We start from the raw sequence: 16,262 nt of genomic DNA on the forward strand, positions 1-16,262 counted from the left end.
CTCCATTTCAGTTATGGCAACTCCATCTTTCTACTTGCTCTGGCCAGTAACACTATAGTTACAGTACTTTTTCCCCCTCATATCCTCTACCCAGTCTGCCAAAAAATCAAATATATATCCACAATCCCAAAATATCCACAATCCCAACATTTCTACCTGCATGAGTATTACCGTGGTCAAAGCCACCATCATTTCAAGCCATAATTATTTTACTAGCTTTCTAATTAGGTTCCCTGCTTTAGCTCTTGCTCTTCCTATAGTGTACTGTTTTACTCAGTTTACACTCCATGCCCTCATTTAACTCAGATTTCATCTTCTACTCCTTAACCCCCTTCTTTCATTCTACTCCAAGACACTGGTCTCTCCACTGTTCCTTGGAAATTCCAGGAATGCTTATACCTTAAGGCTTCTGCTCTGGCTTTCTCCTCTACATAGAGTATTTTTCAAAAGTTAACTATATGTATGACTCCCTTATATCCTTCAAATCTTTGTTCAAATGACATTTTCTCAGAGAGGGCCACTCTGACCACCCTACATAAAACTGCTAACTCCTTCTGTATCTTTCTTACCCTGCTTTATTCCCCACCCCCACAGTAGATATCACCTCCTAACCATGACATAGTATTAAACAACTCACTTATTATGTTTATTACCTCTTTTCACCTACTAGAATGTAATCTCTATGAGGGCTGAGAAATTGGTCTGTTTTTTCACCTCTATATTATAAGAGCCTAGAATAGGCCTGTCGTATATTAGGCACTCAGTACATATTTGTTCAATGAATGAATGAGTAAATGAAAGAACTTCTATCCTACAAATGTGTCAGACCTGAGACTTGTAACATATTCCAATTCAAAAATACTGTATCAATTTATACCACATAGATACCAGTACAGAAAGACAGTCTACCCAAAGGTAAAGTATCAGTTATATATAAGAATTCTGAACAATTTATAATACATACATAAAAGACATTTGTGACATCAATTATCCTCACTTTATTATGAGGAAATCAAGAGGTCAAACAATTTGGCCAAAACCACATTTTTTTTTTTTTTTGCGGTGCGCGGGCCTCTCACTGTTGTGGCCTCTCCCGTTGCAGAGCACAGGCTCTGGACGCGCAGGCTCAGCGGCCATGGCTCACGGGCCCAGCCGCTCCGTGGCATGTGGGATCTTCCCGGACCGAGGCACGAACCCGTGTCCCCTGCATAGGCAGGCGGACTCTCAACCACTGCACCACCAGGGAAGCCCTGGGATTTTCATTTTGGTAGCTTAATTCCAAATGCCACATCCTTCATCATTACCTGTGATCCTTTTTTTTTCAGTTGAAAAAGAAGTGTGATATTTGTCTTATTGCTCTATAAAAAGGACTTCTAATGACAGAATACCATTTCCTCCCCTCCCCACCAATGTCAGTTGTTCATTTCTTTTACTGTTTGGATCTCTGTATTTGTGGGGTCCTAGGATATGATATGGTAACCTGTAACGTTTTCTACACAGACATTCCAGTTAAAATGGCATTTGTTGATTTTGTAAATCCAGACTGTAGGGCATTTGAGCCCAATGAGCATACCTTAGGCTTTGTGATGGTCCCATTCTATACCTAAAGCCTGAGGTATTTAAGCAATTCTTCTGTGAGATGAGCCTGGTTTATCTTGTTGATCTTCTATTACAGACATCAACTTTAATACGATTATGTTCACAGGGGATACAATTATGAACATGACAATCCTCTGGCTATGGACTAGCCCTTAACCGATGCTAGAATAAGCTCAGGTTCTCTGGCTCATTCCAGATAGTTTAAAAAGTTATAATCGGTAGAGTGAAAAATTTAGGACTACTCTCACTGCTTGTAGGAGGATGTTAAAGAAACATCGTCATGTATTTGTCCCCTGTGGTGTGTGTCTTAAATTATATTTTCCTGTAAGAAAACGGTTAGAATATCAGGTAGGGGAAAATGTTTTTCTCTATGAGGAGAATTTATAATTGTGAGAATGGCAAGCTGGATAATAACAAATGGTAGACTAAAGTCAAGAAAAATTAAGCTAAGACTTTGAAAGAAAAATATGTTTTCATATTTTATGTTATTGCGTTATCAAGAGTGATTAGGATTCTATTAAAATCAGTGGATAAAAAAGGTATTGACAAGTAATAAAATTAAAAGGTTAAAAATACTTTCATTTGCTGCTATTCTAATTTAGTTGCCAACAGAGTAAGTTTCTGATATAGCTAATAAAATCTTCCTAGCTATAACAATTATCATGGTTCTTTGTTCTTGAATGCCACCCTGGGGTAATAATTTGTGTTATCTAATGTGATAAGGCTCATTGTAAATGTTTATCAAATCAGATATCCTAGCCAGAAAAACTTTAGCAGTGAAATTGGTGTTTATGATCTACTCTGATAATATAATCCTTTTCCTGATATTTTAAATAATTTAAAAAGTTTCAAACAACTTACATGTAAACTTTATAGAAAAGAATCCCTATGTCAGATGCTACATATATGTATTCTAACTCTGTGGAAGTTATTTAAAAAATCTAAGGTGACCTTTGTGGCTTCTTACTAAAATACTGAGTTGATCTGTGACTACACTGTCCCAAATATTCTGGATAATATAGAATATCATAGCTGTTACAGTAGGATGATTTCTGGTAATATATACCAGTGACCACTTTTTAAACAATAAATTATCAACTAAGATAGAATAGTAGTCAAAGAAAACAAGTGATCAAATGTATTAAAACAGTGATGATTTTCAACATTTAAATTCATTGCTGAAGTGTTTAGCCACTTTTAGGGAGGGACAGCTAATTCCTATATATAGAACATGGTAATTGCAAAAAGGCTCCTTATTGTCAACAGGCTAAACTTACCTGCACTTCTCAACATCATATTGTAATGCCACACCAGAATTCAGAAGTGGGGAAAAAAAGAGGGCAAAATAGATTTGGAAGGTGAGGGGGAGCCAAAAGAAATTTTGACTGAGTACAATAAAAATATTGGAATTTAATTTTAAAATTTGGCTATAGACACTTGATATTTAAAACATTTACTAAATCATAGCTTCTTCTTATTTTTGTCTTAAAATTCACTGATTTAAATTAAATGGATGGCAACCCACATAGAAAAAAGAAATGAAGCAGTTGTTCTCTGCTTGATGGTAAAATCTTCTACTGGCTTATATGACTAAGGCACATAAAGCTAGCTTCCAGTGTAAGTGGATTCTCACTAATCACTTACTAATTCTGTGATTAATTAGTTTGTTTATTCTATAGATATTAAGCACCATGCTATATATCAGGCACTCTGTTGACTGGAGAAGCACCTTAATCTGTGATCAAATTATAAATCTAAGACATGTTAATTTAACGTCGCTATATAAACACACCTTGGTTTTTAACAGTCCTACTTAGTAATCAGTTTAAGAACAAGAAATAGGCTGTCTTCATAGAAAGGCATAATCCATGTACAGAAAGTAGTTAATACCTTTAAAAATATGTGGTGTTACCAGGTGCTATAGAATGTGGATCCAGAAGAAAGAGCCTGTATTATAGTAAGTGAACACTACATAGGGAGTTCATGAAGCTACATGCCTAAATGCTAAATTCCTGTATTTCAGAAGTTAGGATTGTAGCAATTTATAGAAATTTTCTTAAAACAATGGTTGGCTTCTTTTCCTGGTAGTCAATAGGTGGCTTATAATGGAGAGTAAAGGAATCCACTGACGTCCGACTTAATCCTTTGGAGTATTCTGACTTATTTCTGAACTCAGCTTCTAGATAACTGACAAGGATAAAGTGATGAAATATGTGGAAGAACCTCTTACTAGACTGAAAATAGTTCCATAAGAAGAGGTGCTTAGGTGCTTCCAATCTAGTGACTTAATCATTTCTATGCCGCATTCCTAGGGCCCAGTATAGTGGCTGACACATATCAGGCACTTGGTAAATGTCTGCTCTACTAACCTGAAGGTTTGGTAGTAAACAACAAAGTAAAGTTTGTACAGTTGTTTAACTTTAGTTTTCTTTGAGGTCTAATAATATGTCATATCAATGACTGCTGTTGAAGACCTCCATTTTGGCTTTGAATTAAAATAACTGATATCAGCTTAAAGGCTGGAACTTGAACAAATGTGTTCCTTAACACAGGAGACCTGTGATGTGATATTATGGAAAGCACACAGGATTTGAATGCCAAAGACAGTATTCCACACTGCTTTGTTTGATCTTTAGAAAGTCCCTTGCCCTCCCTAAGCCTTAATTTGTTTATTCATTCACCTTAACTTTTGCTGAATGCACACTGTATGCCTTTTACAGAGATGAAAAAGACAAATCTTGACCTGGGGATGCTTAAACATACAACAACAGAAAAATACAACTTGAATGTTTCCTCATCTATAAAATCAGAATTACAATACCACCTACTGAATGGGTTTTATGAGACAATTACAACAACAGTACTTAACTTTTCTTTTTGCGGTATGCGGGCCTCTCACTGTTGTGGCCTCTCCCGTTGTGGAGCACAGGCTCCGGACGCGCAGGCTCAGTGGCCATGGCTCACGGGCCCAGCCGCTCTGCGGCATGTGGGATCTTCCCAGACTGGGACACGAACCTGTGTTCCCTGCATCGGTAGGCGGTCTCTCCACCACTGCGCCACCAGGGAAGCCCTAACTTTTAATGTATATAAAAATGCTTTTAAAACTGCAAAACTACAAATGTTATTTGTTATTTTTATTATTATATAATCATTCCTCATATTTTCTGTTTTTTTCTTAGGTTGAATTTCAACTTGATATTAGTTCCTGAAAAACAGTATAACATCATTTTTTCATAGAAGTTTTTCTGATTTCTCTTTTGGAATAAATCAGGAAGCTTAGAACACTGGTTCAAGCTTTACCTGTCAACCTACTTCCCAGCTATAAATTTAGAATGTGAGTAGTTTTTTTCCTTTTGTTAAATTGATATATAATTCACATGCCACAAAGTCCACCAATTTAAAGTGTACAATTCAGTGGTTTTTAGTATAGTCACAAGGTTGTACAACTGTCACCACTAATTCCAGAACATTTTCATCACCGCAAAAAGGAACCCTGGACCCATTAGCAGTCACTTCTTATTTCTTCTCTGGCCCAGTTCCTGGTAACCCTCACCTGCAAGTTCCTTTCTATTTCTATGGATTTGCTTATTCTAGACATTTCATATAAATGGAATCATGTAATATGCAGCCTTTTGTATCTGGCTTCTTTAACTTAGAATAATGTTTTACAAGGTTCATCCATGTTATAGCATGCTTCATGTTTTTAATGGGATAATATTCTATTGTATTGATATGCCACAGTTGGTTTATCCATTTATTAGTTGATGGACATTTGGTTTGCTTATTACACTTTTTGGCTATTATGAATATGAATATTCTGCTATGAACATCAATGTACAAGTTTTTGTGTGACATATATTTTCGATTCTCTTGGGAATATACGTAGGAGTGGAATTAATGGTTCATACAGTAACTCTATGCTTAACTTTTTGAGAAACTGAGTAGTTTGATTTTGATAATTGCTTTTCTAGAGCTTAATGCACATAGCACCTAATGAAGGAATGATAAAAGCCATTGCCAATGCATGAAAAAATAATGCAAAGGGAAACAATAAAATAAATCTACAACTCTCATAAAGCCAAACTGCATTGGGTGCTATTGCCTGTGGAGGTCTAATTTAATGGTCAGTGCTCCTGTACAGAGTTGTATTAAGGAGGTAAACTTTTCTGAGGTTATGTGCAATTATGTTCCAGCTGTCACTCTCTGGATTAAAAAGATAAACTCTGGTTTCCAAAGTGGACTGTGTGGTATAAATTAGCTAAATGGGAAAGCTTGGCTTGTGCTTTAGTGCACTTTATTTTTCAAGTTGGAGATCTATACCTCTTTGAGAGGCAAACCCATAGGCCACGGCATTTTGCTATGAGCTGTGTTTTTTGGGGGTGACGAAAACCACAAGGGAGTAAAACTGTTTAGTTCTGAAATAGGGATAAAAGACACATAGCTACTTTATAAATCGAAGGTGAGAGGCAGTGTTTTTAGTTACAAATTGCAAGATAGGTTATTTTTATAAATAAACAAATGTTTATTAGACTAATAAACTAATAAACTGTTTTATTAGTCTAATATATTTATATATTTATTATAATTATTATTTATTATTTATTAGTCTAATTATTATTATTATTTATTAGTCTAATATATCTAATATATATAATATATATATTATATATATTATATATATAATATATATATTATATATATATAAACAATATATTTATAATATATAAATAATATAAATATATTATTTATTATTTATTAGTCTAATATATCTAATATATTTATTATAATTATTTTATTATTAAACTAATAAAATGTTTATTAGTCTAATAAACAAATGTTTATTAGACTAGGTATCTGTCACATGTTAGTCAACTTGGAGAGACCTAGATGCAATTCTTGGCTATCAACATACACAAAACACAAATATACCTTGAATTTTTCCTTTACTAAAGTCACTTATTTCACATGTACCTTTTTCCTAGAGGACGTGATTAAAGTTGTGAAATGTCAGTAAGCACATTCTCTTAAACGCTTAAGCTTTCAACTTCTCCTTCTCTCCACTTCTTTCCCTTTACTGTCTACTCAAGTCTGCACTTCTCAAACATACCTTTTTAATACTGTTGACAGGTTCATCTCTGTAAATTCTTTTATATTTGGCTCTTAAGCAAACAGAATACATTCCTTCTAGTGATTATTTATTGTTGTATAACAAACCAACTCAAAGCTTAGTGGCTTACAACCATACCAGTTTCTTTCTCATGATTCTGTGGGTTGGCTGGGCTGACTCACATGGCTGCATTCAGCTGGCAGGTCAGCTGGGAGGCCCGAGAAGGCATCTCTCCTTACAATCGTTCATTCTTAAGGTGACTAGACTGGGCAGATCTCAGGGCAGCATCCCAAGAGGGTAAGTCTCAAAGTCTAAGAGCTTATCAAGGCTATACTTGTGTCATGTTTGCTGATGTCCCCTTGGTTAAGCACAGTCAATGTGGAAGGAGACTATATTATGAGTCATTGGGGCCACTAGTGTAGCAGTTTGCACTTCAATATTCATTAAGATAAACTATATTTTTTATTCCTTTTTCTCTTTGCTCTTTAGTTTGGGAAGTTTCTATTGACATCTTCGAGCTCACTGATTCTTTCCTCGGCCATGTACAAGCTGCTGCTGAGCCAATCAAAGGAATTCTTCATTTCTGTTGCAGTGTTTTTGTTTTCTAGCATTTCCTTTTTTTTTTTTTCCATTTGAGCCCTTAGGATATTAATCATAGTTACCGTAAATTCTTAGTCTTATAATTCCAAAATCTCTGTCATAACTGAGTCTGGTTCTGATGCCTGCTTTATCTATTCAAAATGTGGGGGTTTTTTGTTTTGTTTTTTTGCCTTTTAGCATGCCTTGTAATTTTTTGTTGAAAGCTGGACATGATGTATCAAGCAAAAAGAACTAAGGTAAACAGGTCTTTAGTGTGAGGTTTTATGTTTATCTGGCTATGAATTAGATTGCATTTACTGGTTGCTGTAGCTGTAGGTGTCGGAGGCTAAAATTTCCTGTAGTGTCCTTGTTTTTGTCTCTTCTGTTATCTTTGGGTTTCCTTTTTAAGTAGGGTTTGAACCTTGCTCCCCTGTTGTTTTATAGGAGCCTGATTGATGTGGTGGTAAGATGTAGGGGGCGGGTAAGTGTTCTCTAGTCCTGTGATTAGGTCTCAGTTTTTTAGTGAGCCTATGACCCTGGGCTGTGACTTTCATAAGTGCTTCTCAGGTCTTTTCCCCTCTCACCTATGAAGGTGAGACAGGAAGACTAAATTAAGGGGGCTAGAGCTGGATATTCATTACCACCAAGTCAGTTAGGCTCTGGTAAAAAGGAAAGTTGGTTAGGTTTTCATAAAATAATTTCCCTTGAGGGCAGGCCTTTGTTAAGAAGAACTGTAGCTCTGGGAGTACTTGAAAATGTTTATTTTCCCCCTTTCTCCTGACAGAAGCACAAGAGGATTTTTCTTAGATCTTGACCCTGAGAACCTGTGTGGCTCACAGAGGTAAAAATATTGAAAGTTCGGGTCCCCAAAGGTAGGAGTTTTTAATCTCTTAAACTAGTCTCAAACTGAGCCCCCAGAATTACCCTTTAAGTGTTCCTGCCAGTGGCTGGCCCTAGCTGTGGCTTCTGCTCTGGTAAGCTGCCATTTTATGCATTTGTCTGTCTTTCCAGTTTTGGGGGCTGCGGTTTGCCCAGTGTCTTCAATTCTCTAATGGATCTAAGAAGAGTTGTTGATTTTCATTTTGGTCATCATTTGGCTGGGGCAGGGGTGGGAATGGAAGGGAGGATGGGAGTATGATTTCCAAGCTCTTTACATGTTGGACCGGAAATCAGAAGTCCCAGTACCGTACTTGTTAAACAGAGATTTTTCATTCATTTGTTTCTTCTTTCTTTTCTTTATTTTAAAATATATTTCAAGAAATGGGCAACCAGGCCTATTTTACATTGTTTATTGATTTAAAAAAATATAAAATCTTGAAATAAATTAAGTAGCATTCATATTTTAAATTGCTACTTTTTATAAATGTACACAATTAAGTAAAAATGTATTATAATGGTTAGTAAACTGCTCACTGAATTAAATTTTAAAATAAGAAATATTTTGTGTAAAGACCAATCTATACTAAATTCCAGGCCATTTGCCAAGCTATACAAAAACACTAAAGCAACTACATAAAACCAATGGGGATATCTGTCTAGGATACTAGAGTTTTTCCTCAATGTACTTATGAAAATAAAAAGAAAATATTCAAAGATATTATAGCATTTGTGTGTTGTTTTTAAAAAACAGAACAAGATTTTCTTTATTGACTGTCAAATTATTTCCTTTTTGTGTTGCTCCGAATAAAATTACATTTTTCATGTTTTGACTTTGCTAATGCTAAATCTATATTACTTCTTGTTCATTTCTGATCCATATTATACACCAATCCTTCAAAGGAAGACTTCCTTCACAAAAATGTCACCTGTCAGTCCACAATGGCCTCTTCTTTGAGTTCTTATTGTACTTATTGTTGCCATTAATTTGATACTTATTGCTTTGTAATTACTATTTAAGAAGACACTTTAAAATACCTATGTCGGGCTTCCCTGGTGGTGTAGTGGTTGAGAGTCCGCTTGCCGATGCAGGGGACACGGGTTTGTGCCCCGGTCTGGGAGGGTCCCACATGCTGCGGAGCGGCTGGGCCCGTGAGCCATGGTCGCTGAGCCTGCGCGTCCGGAGCCTGTGCTCCGCAACGGGAGAGGCCACAGCAGTGAGAGGCCCGTATACCGCAAAACAAAACAAAACAAAAACCTATGTCTAGCTCCTGAAATATAAAGTTCTTGATATTTGAAATATAAAGTAACAACGTCTTGATATTTTTGCACATTCATAGCACCTGGCAAAGTGTCATGTTCAGTTATCCAGGCAAATAAGGAGAAGGATATCAAATTTTTACGAAGTCTTATAGGTAATGATATGGAATCCTAGTCTTTTTTTAAGACTCCACACTCTAGACACCTAAGTCTTATAGAAGGGGCCTGTGAATAGTGAAGTCAGTCATCTTCCAGAAAGTTACTAGTCTTCTAAAAATCTTTAATTAATGGCTTATCATCTTGTTTTTTCTTGTTTTTACTCTCCAAATAAATTACAGACTTTTTGAGGATGATGAATATATTTTATACTTTTTTTAAAAATGTTTTTTGGCTGCTATGAGGTTTTTTTTTTTTTTTTTTTGCGGTACCCGGGCCTCTCACCCTTGTGGCCTCTCCCGTTGCGGAACACAGGCTCCGGACGCGCAGGCTCAGCGGCCATGGCTCACGGGCCCAGCCACTCCGCGGCATGTGGGATCTTCCCGGACCAGGGCTTGAACCCGTGTCCCCTGCATTGGCAGGCAGATTCTTAACCACTGTGCCACCAGGGAAGCCCGGCACTACAGTTTCTTATTTTCTTTCTTTCGGTTTTCCAGAATATGACTGTGACCCACTTGCATCTGTGTAGATGGGATTTCTAATTGCTGAATAGCTGAATAATTTGTAAACTTCCTTACAGTTTCTCAGACTCTCTGTATTTCTTGTAATTAATTAATTCAATTTACAATTAAATGAAGAGGATGTATCAGTACTGCTTAGAACTATACCATATTTTCCCTCCTTCCCTTTCTCTCTTTCACTGCAGTGAAAAAAAAAAAATCATTATTCGCCATGCCCTCATCTTTATCTCTGTGGACTTGACTATTCCTGTGAAGTCTTTACTTGGTGTGAGGTAAGGAAAGGGAATGATTCTTCTTGCAAGAATTCATTCTTTCAGATAAGAAGAATGCCATGGATAATCCAGCAGGGCATAACAACTATTTCCATTATCTTGTTATGAATTATGATTTTTGACACAAAAATATGCCTGAATAAGTATTGCTCAAGCTAAAATTTTTGGGTATGAGAATTTAAAATGTGATGAGTAATTAAAATAAAATGACTCAAGACTAAAAAAATTCTTTTACGGATAATTATGTGTGGAATAATGGAACATGACTATACTTTGAAGATAATTTCAGAAAATATGCGAAATGAACATAAAGAATATGAACATAAAGAATGAGAAATGAACATAAAGAATAAAATGTGTTTTGTGAGAAATGAACATAAAGAATAAAATGTGTTTTGACACTGGAAGATGTAATTGACAATTACTGATTAAAATGGAGAAACCTGAAAGGTTAAAATTATAGAAAGACAATGTGCTTATATGTTACAACAAATCATTTTTTCTCAATAATCTAATGTTTACCATCAATATGAATTTTGTTATACCTAATCCAAATGCTTTTTTGCCCTTTCATATCAGTCTACCATACATTTTAACTGCTCTTATATTTGAAGCATATGATGAAGAGTGCACAGTAGTTAAAGGTTACTTACGCTTTTCTCAGATATGTTAACAAATAGTAACATTAGAGGACTAAAGGGAAATGATTTTATAACAGCAGGGCCAAATAAGCAATTTAAGAGGTAGAAAACAATTCTTGGTCTAATAGTGTTACTATTTAGAAATGACCAACAACTCCCTAATCCATACAATTTGCCCTACATGCTCCTATCTACTAAGTTCTTATTAAATATTATTTAGGAAATTCGGGTACTTATTGCAGGTCTCTGGCTAATTTACAAGAGTAGTAAATGGTTATTTAGAAAATTAATGACTCCTCTGTAATATAACTGTCTAATAACATTTGGCTATTCACGCTTTGCTAGGAAGTGGAGTAAGACCACAGAGTATTTGGTAACAATAAGATCTGTCTACAAGCAGAAAGGATAATTAGGCCAGGCCTTTTTTGAATAACACTAAGGCATGTTATTGTCTCTGGCAGTGGCTTTCAAACTTTTTTGATCACAGCCCACAGTAAAAACTACATTTTATGTCACCACCCAGTAAGGACACAGATACACAAACCCTAAAATAAAGCTTTCGTGAAACAATACTAAATGTAGGATACACTTGATATTTTCTACCTTTTATTCTTTTAAATAAAAAGCCCTTAACAGAACCCATTAAATTCATTTCATGATCCACTAATGAGTAGTGACCTTTAGCTGCTCTATAAGAAAACCAGGGTTACAGTTTCTGAAGTATTCATATGTGGTCATTCTCTTCGTAGAGTGGAAAGTTCTCTACTAGTGGGGCTGTATGGGTTGGAAGGTATAGTTTAACCAAGTAATTTTTCTTTAGACTTCAACATGCTTAATTAACATTTAAACTAGTAATTTTCATCCTTTAAAATTTGGGGCAGGTTTTCATAATAGTACTTCCTAAATCAATTAAATTAAGTGCCACTTCCCTGTTTAGAACATATATTTATGCATGAAATATAGCATATGTGTGAAATCTTTTAAAAATATTTATGATTACTTATTATTAACATATTTCTCAAATTAAAAGCAATATATGATCAGTGTATAAACTAAAATGCAAAAAATAAAGAACAAAATCCCACAACCAAGAGGTATTCCCGGTAACGTTTCTATGTCATTTTCTTTCTATATTTTTCCTATACATGGGTTCACTTAAAAACTCCACACCCACACCCACACAATTTGGATTACGCACACAGATGTGCCTCCTTCCCAAGTGTTATACCATAAACATCTGTTCATTTCATCAAAAATTATTCTAAAATATTTTGTAGGCTGGAAATTATTATAAGATATCATAACTTATTATTTCTCAATTGTTAGACATTTAGATTTTCCCAGTTTGCTATAGTCTTTTATCTTTGTTTATGATTTTTTGCAATGAAAATGTATGCGTTCATTTGATTTATGCATTTATCTTTTCTACAGATATTTTCTACTTTGCGTTTATGCTTACAAATTCCTTCCTAATCCAGGGAAGAAGTAAATATATAATTGAGTGAGAATAAACTCAATGTTCCATTATTGTTTTGGAGTAAATTAAAAAGCAATCATGCTAAGGAAATATTTTTCCATTTACTTAAAAAAACAGCAATGTGTAGTGAATATTATTGAATGGGTTTTTAGCATCTAATAAGATATCCTACTAGGTACCAATGCCTAGTTTGTAGCAGAGATTCAATAAATATATATTGTGAACAACAATCACTGATTAAAAAATATCTTCTATATCTAATCTTTGGTAGGTTTCAATTTGCTGTAAAATTTATCTTTTAAAAATAAAAAGGGGGCTTCCCTGGCGGTGCAGTGGTTGAGAGTCCGCCTGCCGAAGCAGGGGATGCGGGTTCGTGCCCCGGTCTGGGAAGATCCCACATGCCGCAGAGCGGCTGGGTCCGTGCACCATGGCCGCTGAGCCTGCGCATCCGGAGCCTGTGCTCCGCAATGGGAGAGGCCACAACAGTGAGAGAGGCCCGCGTAACGCAAAAAAAATAAAATGAAATAAAATAAAAAAATAAAAAGGACTAAAAGTAGTAAATAGTTATAGAAATGTACCAAATAGGAAGTGAATCTCTTGAAATCTTGGTCTTCCAAGATAAATGTTTACAGTTTGATGAGTATTTTTCTAGATTTTTTCTATGAAGTGAGAATTATTCATTTAACTGCACAAAAATATATCACATAGATCTTTACTGTTGTATTGTTATATTGAAACCCCCCCCCCCAGCAAATTATCCAGTTACTGTATCTACATACAAAACAATTCCAAAAGAAACTAGAACTAAGAATGAAATTTTACCATTTGCAACAACATGGATGGACTTTGAGCATATTATGCTTAGTGAAGTAAGTCAGATAGAGAAAGACAAATACTGTATGTTTCTACATATATGGAATCTAAAAAATAAAACAAACAAATGAATACAACAAAACAGAAACAGACTCACAGATAGAGAACAAACTAGCGGTTACCAGAGGGAAGAGTGGTGGTGAGAGAGGCAAGACAGGGGATGGGAATTAAGAGTTAAAAACTACTAGGTATAAAATAAATAAGATACAAGAATATAATGTTCAGCACAGGAAATGTAAGCAATATTTTATAATGACTTTAAATGGAATATAATCTATAAAAATATTGATTCATTATGTTGTACACCTGAAATTAATATAACACTATAAGTCAACTATACTTCAATTAAAAAAAATTAGGACTAGCTAGATGAACAGACATGGAAAGATTTACATAATATACATTATATGAAAAAAAAAGAGGGAGGCAAATCTTTAAAAAATTGATTTACTGTTATGATATTAAAGAAATTTTCCCCATTTTAAACCATCAGTGCATTCCCGAGGTAATCACCTACTTGATGGTCTTAAGTAAGTAATTCTTTCAAAATACAGATGAATTTAAATTGTTAGTATTTTAGATAGCAGTTTTGATTGATAATTCACCAGTCAGCTAAGTTTTTGCTTTTGGGTATAATGGCTTTGTATACTAGCCATAAAATTATACTAGCTTTATGAAGTTATACTAGCTTCATGAAATGAAATAAGTAACTTGATCTTTTTTCCCCCTGCATTCCGAAACATCTAATCTAGAACTAAAATTATGTGCATCTTGAAAGTCTCAAAGTGTTAACTGATAAAAAATAAAACCCGCTGGTCCTGGAATCTTTTATATACAGTTTAATATATATATGAATTAAAATGTAAATAAGTAATTTGTTCAAATCAACTATATCCAGATTTATTTTAAGTTTCCTTGACTGACAGTGGTACATTAATGTATTTGACTATACAGTTGACCCTTGCATAACACAGGTTTGAACTGCACAGTTGCACTCATATGCAGATTTTTCTCAATAGTAAATACTACAGTACTATACAATTCACACTTGGTTGAACTGGAGGATACGGAGGAATGAGGGCCAACTATAAGTTATAGGCAGATTTTTAACTACACAGAGGGTTGGCGTACCTAACCTCCCATGTTGTTCAAGGGTAAGCTGTAATTGAGTCTGTAAATTTCTCCTTGAATTTTTCAGTTTTTGTTTCATGGAATGTTTCTGTGCTGATGCAGTAGCATGATGGCAGTATTACATGTGTACAGTTAGCTTAAAAGGAAATGCACTCTGGTATGTTATGTTATGCCATTATATAAAATGAAAATGGCTATATAATGAGTTCTTCCCTTTTTTTAGTTCATTTAACAATGGAGAGTAACAGTAGCTCTGTTTACATGTACTTCTTCATGGTTAGGACTCTAGCACTCTCAAAGAAGCATATGAATTGTGAGGATTCCTTTTCCTCCTGAGAGAATTGAAATGTTCACAGTTGTATTTATGGTGATTTGGATCGTATCTCAGCCAGCTAGCCATCTGTCAAGATCAGACATCCTTTGCTTAGTCTTATTTCCCTTTTGTCTTGATTGATTGCATTTCCCTTTATTCAAATGTAAAACAAGATTTTTCTTTATAATCATATATCAAAACATATGATTACATAATATTATATAAATCTGTATAATATTCCACATATGAAAAAACTAGGATTTTCTAGTTTTCTAGTCCACATATGAAGAAGCTAGGATTAATCTAGGAGTAGATTGGAGTCCTAAGTTTTACTTCTTCTAAGACAAGCTCTGTTAACTAATTTACTATTTCATACTTTGATCAAGATAACTGAAGTAAATGCTCCCAATCTCTCTGTTACTTCAACTGAAAAATAAGGATAATTATGTGGCTCCATACAACAGGGATATACGAAGAATTTAATGTTAATATATTTGTCATGAGGACCTTTTGTAATCTACTGATGTAAGTATACAGAAAGACAACATATAATATAAAAAGTGAAGATTTTATAAAGAATGTGAAAACATGATGATAATTTTTGTCATCCAGTTTACTTCATTAATATATTGATTAAAGGTGCTATTATGCATATCAAGTCTTACCTGAACCATTTTTCAGATATCCATTTGCATCTACAGTTGTATACATGATATAAGGTCCAGGCTGATTCACTCCAAAGGGCTGCAATAACAAAGAAATAGTTAAGCCTTGGAAAGTAAGTGCATCATTTGAAGTTTCTGGCAAATCTATTACAAAAAGTAAACACTCCTCCATAAAATTCTTACATAGATGGCAGTTACTTAGAGAACATGTTCATAAATAGATAACCAGTGTTATCTATTAAAAACACCCTGTATTAGTAGAAAATTCTTAACACTTTAAATGATTTGATAGTTGTATTTATACAGTTCATTAATTTTATTAGATATTTCTAAGATCTAATCATGTCTTTTTCTTATTACATAAGGATGAATATTTTAGGCAAAATTTTCTTTACGACTTTTGGTCCCACCTGGAATAGTTTTATTATGACATTTCTGTTGAACATAGCATTGCTTTTCCCTTCTGGAACAGACTGGGCATAGTTTACATTTTCTCAATAAATAAAATTTCTCAAAAATAAATAAAATCCATCCATAATAATCATAAAAGAATAAAAAATATTGCTGAGTAGTTCCAAAACATTTTTATCTCCTGCACTAGACTTAGAGAATACATTATTTTCCACTCAAGGAAAACATCACTGGCAGAGCCTAGTTACAATGGTGAGGTTTATCTCCAACTTGTGTATTGTTCCCTATTTCTGGAACATTCCTCACACCTTGATACAATGATTTATTCCCTTTAGAAATCAAAGTTAATTAAATGGGGTACAAAGAAACCAATGTCTGCAA

General features: G+C 34.5%; 1 protein-coding gene across 1 annotated transcript in view; it reads right to left on the reverse strand.

Annotated features, from left to right (window-relative positions):
• ITFG1 (integrin alpha FG-GAP repeat containing 1) overlaps positions 1-16,262 on the reverse strand; it is a 232,075-nt gene that overhangs the window by 17,029 nt on the left and 198,784 nt on the right. Inside the window, exon 14 of the mRNA XM_059999143.1 lies at positions 15,471-15,549. Coding sequence (XP_059855126.1) covers positions 15,471-15,549 — 79 coding nt within the window. The remainder of the gene's footprint in view (positions 1-15,470; positions 15,550-16,262) is intronic.

This window comes from Delphinus delphis, chromosome 20 (assembly GCF_949987515.2).
Source record: "Delphinus delphis chromosome 20, mDelDel1.2, whole genome shotgun sequence".
NCBI classification, from domain to species: Eukaryota; Metazoa; Chordata; class Mammalia; order Artiodactyla; family Delphinidae; genus Delphinus; species Delphinus delphis.